We start from the raw sequence: 16,549 nt of genomic DNA on the forward strand, positions 1-16,549 counted from the left end.
TGGCAACATGATTGTCAAAGGAGAGATTGCTATCTACTGGGGTCCCCAAGTCCCTAATTACTTCTTCCGTACTTAATGGATTATCACCTATGTGGTAATATGTGGGCACTTTGTTTTTTCCAAAGGGGATGACTATGCACTTTTTGGCATGTAGCTTTAGGCCATGGCTCTGGCACCAGTTATCCGTCTCTGTGAGACCCTTTTGGAGGATGCTTGTGTCAGTCGGAGAGTCGATTATAGCACCCAGTTTGCAGTCATCTGCAAATTTGGTCAGCCATAGTCCACCTGTGTTAGCCTGTACCTCAGAGAAATATATACTGAACAAGAGAGGTCCCAGGACTGAGCCTCGTGGGATACCACTTGTAACTAGTTTAGAGTCTGACATGGCACCTGCTATTCTGATGACCATGTGGTTCTATCCCTGAGCCAGTTTGCAACCCATCTTGTGACATAGGGGTTGATATTTAAGCTGGTGAGCTTATTTATGATGTCCGAGTGGGGTATTGTGTCAAAGGCGTTTGCGAGGTCCAGATAGGCTGTGTTGGACTACCTTCCCTTCATCTATGGCTTTGGTAACTGTTTCAAAGAAGTCGACCAGGTTCAAGAGGCACGATCTGCCCTTAACAAAGCCGAATTGGGTGAGATCCAGTGTCTGGAGGTTCCCAATGTCTTTGTTTATGATTTCCATGATGATACATTCCATAGCTTTGCAGACCAGGCTAGTCAGGCTTATAGGGCGATAGTTTCCGGGGTCTGTTGTGGCACCACCTTTGTGGAGTGGGACCACTGTTGCTGTACGCCATTCCTTGGGAACATATCCTGTAGTAAGGCTGAGATTGAACAGTGACTTTATAAGAGGGTTTAGTTCTTCTTGGAGCTAATGTAAGACGCAGCCCGGGACACAGTCTGGTCCCATTGATGCTGTGTTTTTAGCTTTGGAGAGGGCAGCTTTCACCTGTCCATCTGTGATCTCAGGAAGGCTACACTCTGTTGGGATAGACATTTCCTCTTTTGGGGGGGAGAAGTTTGCACTGAACCTTTCTGCCAGGATGTTGGCAATGTCTGTGGGTTCAGTGAATTTTTTGTCATTTTGCACTAACTCAGAGCATATCTGAGAGTTGCCTCCCAGGTTTCTGACATAACTAAAGAAGGCCTTGTGATTATCTTTAGTGTCTTGTGCTATTTTTCTTTCAAAGCTGGCCTTAGAAGATTTTATGAGGGATCGTAGTTTCTTGCTAGTACTGATCAGTGACGCCTTCCCTTTTTGGGCTTTTGCTCTGTCATGTAGTAGCTTTCTCCTTCTGTTGTATAGCTTATTTATGGCCGGGGTCCACCATACAGGTCTCCTGCCTTTGGAGGAGTGAGTCTTGGTTTTATTTGGGATAGCATGCTCCATGCATTCCTGTAGGTGTCCATAGAATGCTTTTGTAAAGGATTCTGCATTTTGGGCCGTATTGCCCACTGGCCCGGGGGCTTTGAAGGATTCCACCTCAGTTTTGAGAAGTGTGAAGTTTGCTTTTGAGAAGTTCTTCACCGTGGTTTCCTTAGCTAGGGGTGGGGACGGAATATGGATGTCCAGTGAGATTTGTTTATGGTCTGATCTTACCAATGAGGGGTATACCTCTGGTGTGGAACATAGAGACCCCATGTTGGTGATGACCAGATCCAGTATGTTTTCCCCTCTTGTGGGAGTGGTGACCAGTTGTTCCATAGCATTTGAGTTTATAAATTCTAGGAACCGTTGGGTGAGGGTGTTTGGGCTTGAATAGTTTTCCCAATCGATGTTTGGATAGTTGAAGTCACCCAATATAATAGTGTTTGGAGAGACCTTCATATTCTCCAGTGTTCTCAGGAAAGCCGAGTGAGGTTCCTGTGTTTGGGAGGGTGGTCTGTAGCAGGCTACAAACTGAAAGGCAGTTCTGCCCACTGTTAGTTGCACATGAATGGTCTCTGAAGCTTCGTGCAGTGCCACTAGCCTGGAGGTGTGGGTATCTTTGATAAATATGGATACCCCCCCTCCTTTTGTTGTTCGGTCCGAGTTTTGGGGCCGGTAAGCATGTTATGAAGTATAGCCTGATAGTGCTGTGGTGCTCTCGGGAGCCTTGAACCAGGTTGTAAAGGTTAGCCTTATCTGGATTCCTTAGTCCTTGGACCATCCTCCCTTTGTAAACCCCCACCGTAATGAGGAGCTTTCTGAGATCATCACCGCTGCTGGGGGTTGTAGGATAGAGAGTCTCCCAGAATGCGTATGGTGGGATATAGGCATCATCGTAACTTTTGCTTGCAAAGATTGGTTATGATAATTGAAGTTGCTAGAGGTTGGAAAAGCTGAGACCATTGCGTTTTTAGGAGTCAGTGTAAAATTTTTATGTGGAAAGGAGCAAACTGTGCCATTAGAACAGATGAAGCCTTTAGTCTCAGGACTTTAAGACCAGGGCAGATGTAGGAGAACTGAAAAGGATGAGGGTTTGGACAACTTTTCTCAGTGTGTGTACTCTTATCAGAGGAAATTGGCACTATAGATGGAGTTGTATCAAGATGACATCTGTTGAATTGAATAGTTTGTGTTGGTTGAAGAATCGATTTCTCATGATTTTTGGATATGCTCTAGGACAAACAGAGTCAGAACAAGTAGTCTCTGGCTTTCTCTAATTCCATTGTTGAGGTGCTAGGAGCCAGTCATCTAGAGAAGGAAAGATTTGAATCCCATGACTTAGATGAACTGCTGTGACTGCAAGATACTTGAACATGCAGAGGGCTGTGGTGAGACTAAAGAGCAGTACTCTGAACTGAAAGTGACTGGCTTCCAGGTGGAAACAAAGAAGTCTTCAGGATGTTTGGCTATTTTGATGTATTGATAGACATTATAGAGATCCACAGGGCAGATCCATATGTTTGTCCAAAAGGCAAGGCAAATTAACTGCACCTTGACCATCCTGAAGTAGGTATTTATCTTGTAGTTGTTTAGTTGACTGAGGTCCAAAATGGTCTTTGGTCCTTGTTTTGGTTCGAAATCAAAAAAATCTGGAATAAAATCCTGACCCTCTCTTGATGGGAATTTGTGGTTGGCTCTTTTCTGAATCAAATAGAAAACTTCTCTTTTTGCACCTCTAGTTGATGGGGTGGTGCATCTCGGAGAGCCTGCCTTAAATTTGGTGGTGGATTGGGAAAAGGGAATTGTATTAATCAACTACCTAAGTAAGCAAGCAAGGCAATATTCTAAATATTCACTTGCCAGAATCTACATATATATTATGCATCATTTTTGAAGAAGTAAGTGGGCAATGGTGTAAACTGCTCAATGCCAAGATGGTAAAAGGAATAGTTAAGTAGGGTTTCCCCAGTAGAAAGATAGAGGGTAAAGAAGACTAAGGTAGAGTAAGAGCAAGTTTTAAATAAACCTAGATTAATTTGGTTAAAACAGTTTGAGGAGGAGCACTTAACTTTCACAGAGAGCAAACTCCTCATTTGGTTGCAGTGATGACAAATGAGATCTGAGATATTTCTATGTTGTATGACATGATAGAAAAATAATTCTTAAAGTGGCTCAAGACTGGAACACTACTTTTGCCAGGTCAGATCTGACAAGCAACTACAGGATGGAATGAATAAGATCCCTGTTTATGTTGACATAAGATAAAGTATTTAGGTGTATGGATTAAAAAAGAATTTTGTTATGACAGTAAAGGATGTGTATGAAGAGACTAAAAAGATAATTCAAAAGTTGAGAAACTGGAAGCTCCTAATTATGGATATGGATAGTAAGATACAAACAGTAAAAACTGTTTTAGTTTCTTTAGTTTTTCTTACAGGCCAGGCATATTTTTATCATTGAGAGAAGTTCTGGACAATAATAGATTTTGAAGAAATTTGTGTGGAGAAGAGGGCAAGAGTTAAGTGGGATAGGTTGCTTTTTTCCCCCCTTAGAATAAGGTGCTTTAGGATTACCTGATTTGATGGGTTACTTTATAGCTGCACAGTTATGGCTCATATACATAGCACATGAAAAAAGTTATAAATCAAAGTGGAAAGGGATAATGATGAAACCGGGAGTTTGAGAAATGAGGAGAGTCAGGTTTTTAATGCAGCTCCTTAAGAAGAACAACCATACCTATTATTATCATACTCCATGGAGCATGGTGATTACACTCCAGTATCTGGAAAAAGACAAATAAGTTAAGCACTTCTATAGCAAGACCTGATCTTAACAAATGTTAAGCACCCCTGCTTTACATGTTAAGGTTGGGTCTAGTGCTAGGCAGTCAGATCTACCAGTACTGGCCAGCAAATTATAGCAGCAGAATAAAAACAAATTTGTTTCTGCCTGCTGTCCGTACTGATAATGTGTCCCTGACTTCCTGTTATAAACTTAAAAAGTAGCTAGAATAACAGAGTGCATGTTCACCTGCATTTTCTGAAGAATATGATGTCAAACTCAAATGTATGTTGTTACTTTCACCTCTGGTCTCCCCTGAAAAGAGGCTACTAGTGTACTGGGACTAACCAAGTTAACAAAGGATGATAAATTAATAGACAAATAAATAAAATATTTAGTGACGTCAGTCATATTTTATGAGGAACAGGCCAAATGTGTGAGGCAGAAATCTGGGCAGTTCAGAGGCAGGGCAAGGTGAATGTAAACATAAGTCACCGTGTTGCATTGCCTTGCTGACAGCACTTCCTAAGTGCTTTCTGACTTTGAAAGCTGGCAAAACACTTAGAGTTTTATTTTTCTGTAACTAGTAGTACATGGAGCAGATAAAGCTCCATGCACTACAAAGAATTATAATGGGTTCCCAGTCATAAACCTTAATTATGTGTTTGAGACATGTATGCCAATATTCACCACTTGAGTTAATTTCTTGGCATCCATGTCTCTCACAACATAATAAGTATGTTATGATCAACAACCTTATCATAATATTCTGTTTAAGCAGAAAGTGTTCCTAGAACTAAGCCAACACAGAAATGGAGGAATGAGATTTTACTAATCGGTAAGACTGCAAGCAGAGATACAGAAAATAGGCAAAAGGGGTTGGAATTTATTGGATAAAATTAGCAAAGGACCCAATGTATTGGGAGTGAATGACAAGAAAATGGAAGATAATAAGAGTGAGATGAGGCCAAGCAGAATTGTGGAGTGTAGGTTAAAGTGAGTCTTCTCTAGTATGGGCTGACAACAGAGAGTAGACAAAACGGATAAGAGAGTACTAAGTGAACTATCAGCTCTGGTAGAATTTTTAGTTGAGGCTAAAAAATAAGGGCATATGAAATATTGCATAATAACTATAAGAATCAATCAGATGAGATTACAAAAGATTTAAAATTGCAATAGTTAAAATGAATATTCTTCCGAAACTTGTGTACCAGCTCAATGCCACTAATATTACAATTAGTAATTCATTTTTCAAAAAAGTAAATAACGACCTATCCAAATTTATTTGGTATCCAAAAATAACCAGAATTAGACATACAAAATTGATATTACCAACCGAGGCATGGGGTTACTGTATTTTGAACTGTACTATTAAATATGTTTCAATAGAATTATCCAGCTTGCAGAATATAACCCACTGAGCAATGATTGGTTCCCACTATGGGTTAACTTATGGCACAATCACATTAAACAATACAGACGTAACCCCAAAGCCCTCCCCTTCATGAACATTTCAAACTTAAAAAAATTTAAAGTACATAACTTACTTAATCATATAATTCTCATGTTCCAAAACCTTTTTGAATTTCGAAAGCCTTTCACATATTCCAAAGCTATTACAACCAATTCATTTAAAACCTAACTTAACAGTAGGGACTAAGATGTTAAATCTAGCCCAATATCCATTAATAAAAAACTTCATCATTTGGCACTTCTACAAACTTAAAAATAAAACCACCGACGAAATCAGGGAAAACTTCAACTTAAGCAAAAATACATTATTATTATTAGACAAATCATGGAACTCACTGCAACTTTCAAAAACATACCCGAAGATGTGCAAACAGATGTTAATACTTCATTAACGATTCTGAGAGGTCTATTGTATTAAAAGAAGATGCTTTCTACTATGTACAAATTAATTACAATAATAAAATATCAAGCCTGTACCCTATTCTCTAAATATTGGAGTGGAATAAACAATAAAATTACCATGGAACACGTTTCTGTTAAATTATTTTCTTTTAGAAGTCTGCTATATACACAATTAATGATCTATAATAATGCTTATTTCACACCAATTAGACTGAACAAATTTAACTCAAACTCTTCCTCTTTCTGTCCTTTCTGCCCAAGAAGCATGTAGACCAACTTCACATACTTTGGTATTGCAAATTTGCTCAAAGTCTGTGGGGTTCATTAAGAGTCAGGCTAGAAAAGATGGGAAATGGGAAAACTACTATTTCACAGGAATTTGCATTCCTTCACATTACCACAGATAAGAATGTGGAATTTCTGCTTGGGTATTCTATCACTGTTTTCATGTTAATGAAACTTTATATCACTCAAAACTGGTTTGATTGATCCAAATTGGCATGGGAGGGATACAGAAACATGGCAATCAAATACATCACCTCCCATAAAATTATAACAAGAAATAATAAAAAAAAAAAAAAAAAAATTCCTACTACCAGAAGTTTTGGGGTTTTCTCATTGACCACATTCTTAAAGAATAATACTCTCTGTAGATGTTACAGACATTAGCTTATAATAATTACTACCTTCTGTCCCCTGAATACTTAATAATAAAATAAGCAGGGTAAATTCCATAGTTTCGTATTAATTGTATAGAACATACGAAAGAGTAAAACTCCTTGGTCTACGAGATTTCTCATCGTAGCAGTTGTAAATACAGTATATAGCTGTGGGTTAACTAAAGGTCAGGAATCTTTATATCAAGTCATACTACTAATTGTTTTTTAAATGCAAAGCTATCAAGAGTACTGTTGCTTATGTGCCATTTCCTTGTTTATTGTGACCTTGCTGGTAAATTATCTGTATGGTCTTACGCCCAATATGGTTGTATTTTATGTTTGTATGTACCCACTTTGTACATTGGACTGTTGTAAATATGTTGGTGAATTATCTCTGAAATAAATAAAACAGATTTCTGAAAAGAAAGAGATTACAAAAGGTTGGGAAGAAAGGATTGAAAGGCAGTTTATAAAGTGAAATGAGGTGATGTCTGTATGTCTCCCAAGTGTGCAACAAAGTCGAAGTGATTTAGGATTTTTGCTTGAAAGTGTTTGCACAGATATTTTTATACCCCATATAGCCTTTAGAGAAATTTTCCTCGGGTAGATAGCAAATGATGTACAGTGCAATGAAAAAGTATTTGCCCCCTTCCTGATTTTTTATTTTTTTGCATGTTTGTCACACTTAAATGTTTCAGATCATCAAACAAATTTAGATATTAGGCAAAGATAACCCAAGTAAACACAAAATGCAGTTTTTAAGTGACGATTTTGTTAAGGAAAAAAAACTATCCAAACCTACATGGCCCTGTGTGAAAAAGTAATTGCCCCCTTGTTAAATCATGAAGTAACTGTGGTTAATCACATTTTTGGGAAAGCTGAGTTCTGTTTCACTAGCCACACCTAGGCCTGATTACTGCCAGATCTGTTGAATCATTCACTTGATCACTTAAATAGAACCTGTCAGACAAAGTGAAGTAGGCCAAAAGATCCCAAAAAGGAAGACATCATGCCGCGATCTAAGGAAATTCCGGACCTGATGAGAAACAAAGTAGTTGACATCCATCAGTCTGGAAAAGGTTAAAAAGCCATTTCTAAAGCTTTGGGACTCAAGTGAATCATGGTAAGAGCCATTATCCACAAATGGAGAAAACATGGAACAGTGGTGAACCTTCACAGGAGTGGCCGGCCTACAAAAATTACCCCAAGAATGCAGCGACGACTCATCTAAGGGGTCACAAAAGACCAGCGAACATTTGTTTGGTTTTAGTTTCTATTTTGGCTCGCTTTTCATCTCTTCATGGGTCACAAAAGAACCCAGAACAACATCTAAAGAACTGCAGGCCTCATTTGTCTCAGTTAAGTTCAATGTTCATGACTCAACCATAAGAAAGAGACTGGGCAAAAATGGCATGCATGGCAGAGTTCCAAGGCAAAAACTACTGCTGACCAAAAAGAACATAAAGGCACATCTCACTTATGCTAAAAAACATCTTGATGATCCCCAAGACATTTGGGAAAATATTCTGTGGACTGACGAAACAAAAGTTGAACTTTTTGGGAGGTGTGCGTCCCGTTACATCTGGCTTAAAAGTAACATTCCATTTCAGAAAAAGAACATCATGCCAGCAGTCAAACATGGTGGTGGTAGTGTGATGGTCTGGGGCTGCTTTGGTGCTTCTGGACCTGGACAACTTGCTGTGATCGATGGAACCATGAATTCTGCTCTCTACCAAAAAAATCCTAAAGAGTGTCCAGCCATCAGTTTGTGACCTTAAGCTGAAGTACACTTGGGTTCTGCAGCAGGACAATCATCCAAAACACGCCAGCAAGTCCACCTCTGAATGGCTTAAAAAAACAAAATGAAGGTTTTGGAGTGGCCTAGTCAAAGTCGAGACTTGAATCCAATTGAGATGCTGTGGCATGACCTTAAAAAGGCGGTTCATGCTTGGAAACCTTCCAATATGGCTGAATTAAAACAATTATGCAAAGAAGTGTGGGCCAAAATTCCTCAACAGCGATGAGAAGACTCATTGCCAGTTATCGCAAACGCTTGATTGCAGTTGTTGCTGCTAAGGGTGGCATGACCAGTTATTAGGTTTAGGGGGCAATTACTTTTTCACATAGGGCCATGTAGGTTTGGATAGTTTTTTTCCTTAATAAATAAAGTCATCACTTAAAAATTGCATTTTGTGTTTACTTGGGTTGTCTTTGTCTAATATTAACATTTGTTTGATGATCTGAAACATCTGTGTGTGACAAACATGCAAAAAAATAAGAAGTCAAGAAGGGGGCAAATACTTTTACATTGCACTGTAGGAGTGATGGGAACAGAGAGGCAATTAAAAATATGTTTTTTGGGAATGTAAAAATTGGAAGATTTAAAAAAAAATCCCTGCAGAATACTTTGTTAGAAACATCACGGAAGCAAATCAATTTAAACAAAGCAAATTATTCATTTCAGCTGGGACACATGATTTAAATTGCCTAGACATAATGCCATTGCTGACAATTATTAGAAAATGAAGATCAAAATCTAAACCAATTATAATTGAAGTACTGAATTTATAAAGGAGATAAATAAACTGGAGGTAGGATCTTTAGAAAGGCAAGGGGCAACTTACATAGAAATAAATGGAAGTTGTCAGAAGTGTACATGCAGAATAATGTTCAGCAGAGATAGTGGAGTGTAAGGGAAGGCATGAATTGAGCAATTTATGTAATGTAGTGAATGATAATTGTTAAAAACAAAACCTGTACATGTACTGCATGAAAAATTATACTTTGGTTTGCTTTCTGTTCTGTTAATGATATGTGCCTGTGTCACTGTCTAAAATGTGATTTAATAAAGATGTTTAAATAAAAATAAGAAACGTGAAACACTTATTTATGCAGAAAAAAATACTTTTTTTTCTAAGAGTGAAACGACCAACTTGATACTTAGCATAAATGCTTCTAATACTGTAAGAATTCTCTTTGTAACTTTATTGTTTATAATAATGAAACTATGATTGTCCTGTATGTGCACCTTTACTGTGTATTGTGAAACTTAGGTTGGATGTTTAACTGTCACTTTCATTGAAGTTACTGTCATTCTTTATCATACTTCTTGCTTATTGTGGAGCTTTTCTTCCTAGACCTCAAGTGAAAATGAAACTCGACCCAGTGGCATTCCCTGTAATCATAATGTAAATAAATTCCACACTCTTCTATAGTGTAGTCCATTCACTTCATTCATGGAACTCATTAGCCTTTTTAGGCAGCAGTCAGACACCTTTAAGACTCTCTCAGACTGTAAAAGTTCTTCACTGATTCCCACAATGCACCATGCTTCCCCTTCTCTCCAGAGCTCATTTGCCAGATTTGGGCGAATTAGTGAGAGACACTCTAAAGCTGTTTTTTTCAGCACCTTTGCCATTTGATTTTCTTCGAGAGACATTTTCCACTGCAGTATCTACATTTATGTCAAGTCTTTGCCAATTAATCTATTTTTGGTAGTTATTTCCTAGCTTTTCTACATAGCCATCTGCTTTGGCAAGTTCTGCTGCAATCACTTGCCATTTCTTTTTCATTTGCCTGCAGTAGAGCTGTGTCACTACTTCGAGTCAAGGCCCTCCTTGTCAATGCCAATGCATTCATTCAGATCTCTTCGTAGCCCCTCTTTACATTTTTTTAAGAGAAAATGACAAGGGCACTGAAGAAAGCTGAGACTGGAACTGGGTGTCTTCTCTTCTCCTGCTGTCTTGATGGTGGCAAGAGACTGTCCTCTTCCTTCAATTTCTACTGCTCCTTTCCTGGGCCCCGTTTCCATGCAGTTTCACCTCCAATTTCTTTAACAGTACCAGTGTCACCTTTGGAACTGGCATGGATATTCTCTTTTACAACATTAACCTGTCTGAGCCTTTTGTTGGTGAAGGTTAGTAGGCCCTTAAATATCAACACAAACAGGTTGGTCCCAATATTGAGACCAGTAACCACTGAACTACTGAACTATTGCTGGTGTCGCAACATTGACATTTGATTTGTCAGCACAGAAGGCTGCCTCGACACCAATGGCAACTTAGCTGCTGGGAAATGTGACTGCTTCTTTAATGTTAAGTACTTCACTGTCAACACTGAGAGGTATACTGGCATTTTCAGTACAGAGTCCCTGAATGCTGGTGAGACAAGACCAGGAACTGATACAGAAACATCTTCAAAGATTTATTGATAACCTCCTGGGTTTTAGCACCATCCATGAATCCACCCCTGGAAGTCCAGTAGTCTAGTGCTTTCGTTCTGTCATCCTCTTTCATTAGAGGCAGCCAGGCAGGGGAGAACATACCCTGTGAGGCAACAGTTCTTAAGTTTCTGGTGAGATTCTCAAATTCGGATAATAACTCCTCCATCCCGTGCTTCAGGGAAGGTACATGAGGAAACATTTGATGGACTGCTCCAGTGTCCACCATTCTGGATACAGACCTAGAAAGGAGAGTTCCCCAGCACCCCTTTAGTGACCATATTGGAATAAATGAGATAGTGGCAGGAATGGCCAACCAACTCCATCTGCCTGGATGAGGAGCTCATGTGGGAGGTTTTTAACTCATTACCACTGACCTTCTAGGTGGTTCCAACCTTCAAGACCATGTGTTTTTGTGCATTGTACAGAGGTCTTGTCAAGATGTAGTGGCTCCTTTACCTAGGAAAACTGAATAAGATCTGTTGACACCCCATTCAAGAATGTCAAAGGCTGGCATAAGACCCCCTTTAACAGATTCAGTTTTGGAGGCTACTTTTCTCTGGCAAGAACTCTTTGAGGAGAGCCCATGGCCCACCTCTCCAGCAGGGAGTCTAGGAAATTTGACTGCTCTGGAATATGCGTGTACATGTCAGGAATCTTCTGAATCAAGAGTCCTATATTTCCTGATCCACATGAGGTTTCAATGTGATCTAGCAGAAAAGATATTAGAGTCACTGAACAAGTTGCTTCATGAGAATCTATGTTGAAAATTAGTTTTCATAGTCCATAGCTTTAGTCAGTGTGAACAATTTCTTCATGATGCTGCCACATAATGCAGTGGATAGAGTGACCAGAACACCTGGGTTAGGCATTGCCTAGTGTAGGCACTGTAATTTTGCAAACATCTTTAAGATTCCTTTCACCAGTGCCTATTAGAATAGCTCATCTTTTTCTGGGTTTTGAGTGACAGAACAAATTGCAAAAAAGTGACCAAGAAGCAAAAAGGCTTGCTACTATTAGAATGAAGTTTGCTTGTCCTTAGAGAACCTTTTCATGTTACCAAAGGAATTTGCTTAACCTGTGTTTTAAGAAAGCCAACAGCTATCATTTGAGCAGTGTTCTGACAGGAACCAATGTGACTATAAAGATTTCTGGAATAGGTGCAGCCCTTTGCCCTTGAAGCAGAGGAGGTATGCCAAACTGGGAATTACGTAATTCCTCTGGAGAACAGCTACAGGATCTTTGAGGACTTGCTTTGACTGTCATGTATAGAGATAATTAGGTTGGCTCTCCCAACACAGTCCAGACTGGCTGCCCACCACACATGACAAGTAGATCAGGGAGTTAGTATCCAGAGACTGCACAGTCCCCTTTATATATCCCCTTCTAGCCAGCTTCCACAGTTGCAGATGTCTCAACCCTTCAAAAGTAAGATGCAACATTAGCAGTAACAAAACTTCTGTTGAAAAAGAGCAATTACTAGAGCAGAAAGACTCCAAAGGTTATTCAAGGCTCTTTTTTGGTACCCATGAAGACGAAGGTCTTTAGGCCTAAGTTAGATCTTAATTACTTAAATCACCTTTATGAGAGGAACACAGTTCTGGATGGTCATATTGCAAATCATTTCCTCCTTGTTTGGAGAAAGGAGACTGGATTTGCTCTGTCAGTTTGCAGGGCACATGTTTACTCCGTAGCATATCGCCTACGCCGAGGTGATATCTGCCTAACATATAAAGCTATGTCAAACCCAGAGCTGTTGGACATGCTACACCTAAAGAAATCCCAATCCTTCCGAGCTACACACTCTAGGGACCTAAACCTTGTCACCACAATAAACTGGACACGCTGGAGGGATAGATTCCTGTCCCAGAGACTTCCTATACTCTGAAACAAGCTACCCATCTATGTCAAGCAAAGTTCTTCATTAGCACTCTTCAAGAAAAATCTTGATGAGTGGATGGGAAATAGGAAATGCACCCCGGGGATTACTTCTGTCTCTCTGCTGGACAGTGGCACAGGAAAATAACTTTCTTGGGTGGCGTAAGCTATGGAACCTTGCTGGCTAGGCTTACATAGGCCCTTGGGCCGATAGCCTAGTACCCATCTATGAACCTATAAGATACTCAAGGAATCCAGGAGATTCATGCACTGCATGGTAAGAACCAGTCACTCAGTTCTGAGCCCTTCTATTTGGTTTCATCACAGCTCCCTGGGTTTCACCAAATGTTGACTGCCATAGCAGCCTATCTCAGGCTGAAGATAGCTTTTGTCTTCCTGCATCTAGATTACTGGCTTCTCAAAGCCATTACAAGAGAAAGTCATTGATCAATTTAAATAAATGACATATTGAGGCTGCTGACAGCCTTCGGGATATCAATGAACCCTGAAAGTCTCAGTTGGAGCTGTCAAAAGCACTGCACCGGTTACAGTCTGGACATGAGGCTGTACATGGTCAGTTTACCACCAGACCGCATTGTCAGCTTTCACTCAATCACTTACATTCTCTTTGCATCCCCAAAACCCTCAGCTGCTTTATATCTCAGAGCATTAAGTTTAATGGCGCCACCACTATTCTTTGTTCCCTTTGTAAGGTACAGGAAGAGAATACTTCACTGAATGCTCAGGGTTCAGTAGGAACAGAATGAAGACTCATTGCCCCCTTCTTGTTTGATTATCGAAAATTTGTGACAAATATTTCCATTTATGGCTTTAGCGGGAAAACATCCATTAAGGGATACTGATTTGCCCCCATACCCCCCAGCCGTGTAACTTTTACCATAGATGTATCTGCCCTGGTGTTTGGGGGCAGTCAGTCCAAGAGTCCTGATGAGAGCAGTACATCTCTTTACATATTAATGTCCTAGAGAAGAGGATAGTCCTAACACTATATGGTATACAGGATTCCCTCAGGGAGGGAGTGCCATCTTTTCCAAAAGCATCGTAGTAGTTTGGTATATCTATGGCAGAGAGCATTAATTCCTTTCTTGTGTATCGGGAGGTGATGAGGTTATGGAATGGGCTGTATTAATGCACTGCTTTCTTATTATTTGCATTGACAAATCAGTGGACAAATTTAGTCATTGCGTACTTAACGTCTCACATGTGGTCTCTCAATCAGTCAGAAGCAATTGCTGTCTTCCACTGTTTGAGAAGGCGTTACTGTGACCTGTTTGTATCCTTAACCAATGTCAAGTGCAGCAATTGCTTCTCCTTAATTCTTCCACAGAGACAGATGACCCAGGACATTTTGGTTCCCCAGTGTCTTTCAGATCTTTTGTATGCCTTCTTCCATTTTCATTTATGATGAAATTCTTGTAGAAGGCAAAGATGCACAAGGTTAAGGCCATCCTCATGGCGGCCCAGAAAAGTTTGGTTCTCTGTGTGATTAGTCTCAGCTTTTAGGGAAACCTCTTCTCTTCTCACCTCACAGAGACACACCCAGAGTTATACTTCCTCAGGGTACCTGCTTCATTTTTTCCAGTTCTCTTTATGGCCAGGAGCCCACTGCTCCTTTCATGGATGATTCAGTTCTTTGCAGCATCCCATTAACCTTCTACAAGAAAGATACAAGATCAGCTGGATTGCAGTGTTCCTGGGGACAGCAGAGCATCAAAGTTTAGACCCATACTTCTCTCCCTGTCCAGCAGTTTTAGTTTTTAGCTGACATGTTTAATAACAAATTCATCTTCTGTACAGGTAAGGTTTATTTAACAACCATTTTTAACTTGCATCAAGGTCTGAACTCTTCCTGTTTGACTTCCTTGAAGGCATGTAAGGCATTTTTGAGGGAGACTTCTACTCAGGCCTCTTCTGATGTAAGATGCATTACTGTGGTATTTGGATTTTATGCTGAAGAAATTGAGTTTACCACCATTCAGACCAGTAGCTAAAGTAGATTTCAGATTCTTTTTGAGTTTGTGGGTAGACATGGATCATGATGATCTGATATTACTGTGAGTATGTAATTTTCATTTCTTGTTTCTCAATTAGTTAAAAGTGCTTGAATTCTTCCAAAAGTATGCTTGCTTCTGCAGTAAAATCCTGCAAGCAGGATCATAGATGTTTGTGAACTTGTGACTTTAACAGTCGATCTTTCAGATTCATATAGAGATTTGTGGCAGGTACAGTAAGCCACCCTTCCTTCTCCCCTGAGGAGTTATGTTTTATGATATTATTTTACTCTTATTTCAGGCGCCTCTGCTTTTCCTGTTCTTTTCAATATAAAATTGAAGTACATACCATGTTCTGTGATATAATTGGTATAAAAATTAGCTGAGATGTTAAAGAAGGCAGAAAAGCCCAAAAGGTGCTAACCTGCTGTAAGAGCCTCTCCCCTTCAGCATACAGTTATAATAAGCTAATAACACAACCATACTTCATAATTGCTATATGTGGCGCCTGACGTTGGTGAGGGGTACATTATAAGTGTGACAATAAGCACTGGTTTCCAGCTGAGTCCTCTAAAACCAGTTAAAAATTCTAGATGAATGTTCAGGTTGGCATAGACTTTATGGTTCAAAGTTCTATTAGTGAATTTTACATTTTTCTGAGAATGACATGGTCATCTGTTGTTTACTAAATGCCGTTTTTTTCTTTGTCATGCAGTTGGAAAAGGAAGAACAAATTCACAGTATTGACATAGGAAATGAGGCCTCTGCCTTTGTAGAGGTCTTGGTTGGCCACTCAACATCTGCTAGTGAACAAAGCTTTGAGGTAAGCATCCTTTTTGTCTCTTTACTTGAATCAGCATTGTACTATCAGACATTTTGCTCATTGTCTTTCTTCTTGTTATGTCATTAGGCACTGGGCAGGGTGGGTGAGAACTCATCATGTAAATTTTGAATGACTGCACTCTTGCTGAAAGATTCATCTTGTTTTGATATTGATTGTCTTTAAGGCCTGCAAGGGAAATTCTAATCATGTCAGAGATGGGAGGTATCTGATGGTTCTGGGTTTAAGCAGTGCCTGTCCGCCACAGAAGACAAGCTAACTGGCATGAAAGGAGTCTGTAGGAACTTCCCTTTTTTTACTCCAACCACATTCACTGCATATACACTGCTTTGATGTGAGAAGTCTCTATCGTATTTGCTGCACACTCTTGTCATTCAAGGGGAAATGGTGAGTAGGACAGCATGTCTTCTTTTGCAAGGAATGGGAGTGCTGCTGTTGGATGTATACATTTATTCCTCCCTGTTTAAACCATATTGTCCAAAGCCCGTTCCTGAACTTGTGCAGGGTAGCATTCGCTGCTACTTTTTTTGGTATCACCTTATTGGCTGCCAACAATCCTACCGAGTTAGCAGCATATGGGGGATTTCAAGGTTATTGTGATAAATTTTACTTTTGTTTGCAAAGCAAAATTAGTGCTAGTAATGCAACTTTAGTTAAGAAAAGTGCATTTTTGTATAAGAAAAGAAGAAAAGGGAAAAATCAGTCAAGAAAGATATAATGTCTGTCTTTCTCCAGATGTTACCTTGGAGTACTAGTAAGTTATGCAGTTTGCTGTGGGTCAAAGAATACAGTTACATAAAATGACAGAATTCAGATTTGCTTGTTGTTGTTGTTTGCTGCTCATCGTGGTAAACTTGTCAATTATCTACTACTTGTGTGAATGAACGAGTGAACACTATCTTGCATTAT

At 39.6% G+C, this 16,549-nt stretch overlaps 1 protein-coding gene across 2 annotated transcripts in view; it reads left to right on the plus strand.

Moving 5' to 3' along the window:
* The window catches only part of XRCC1 (X-ray repair cross complementing 1), a 1,655,904-nt gene that overhangs the window by 86,725 nt on the left and 1,552,630 nt on the right, over positions 1-16,549 (plus strand). For both annotated transcript variants that reach the window (XM_044080346.1, XM_044080348.1), the window contains exon 3: positions 15,515-15,622. In XM_044080346.1, the coding sequence (XP_043936281.1) occupies positions 15,515-15,622 (108 nt within the window). The remainder of the gene's footprint in view (positions 1-15,514; positions 15,623-16,549) is intronic.

This window comes from Protopterus annectens, chromosome 8.part0 (assembly GCF_019279795.1).
Source record: "Protopterus annectens isolate FY-2018-M chromosome 8.part0, PAN1.0, whole genome shotgun sequence".
Lineage (NCBI taxonomy): Eukaryota > Metazoa > Chordata > Ceratodontiformes > Protopteridae > Protopterus > Protopterus annectens.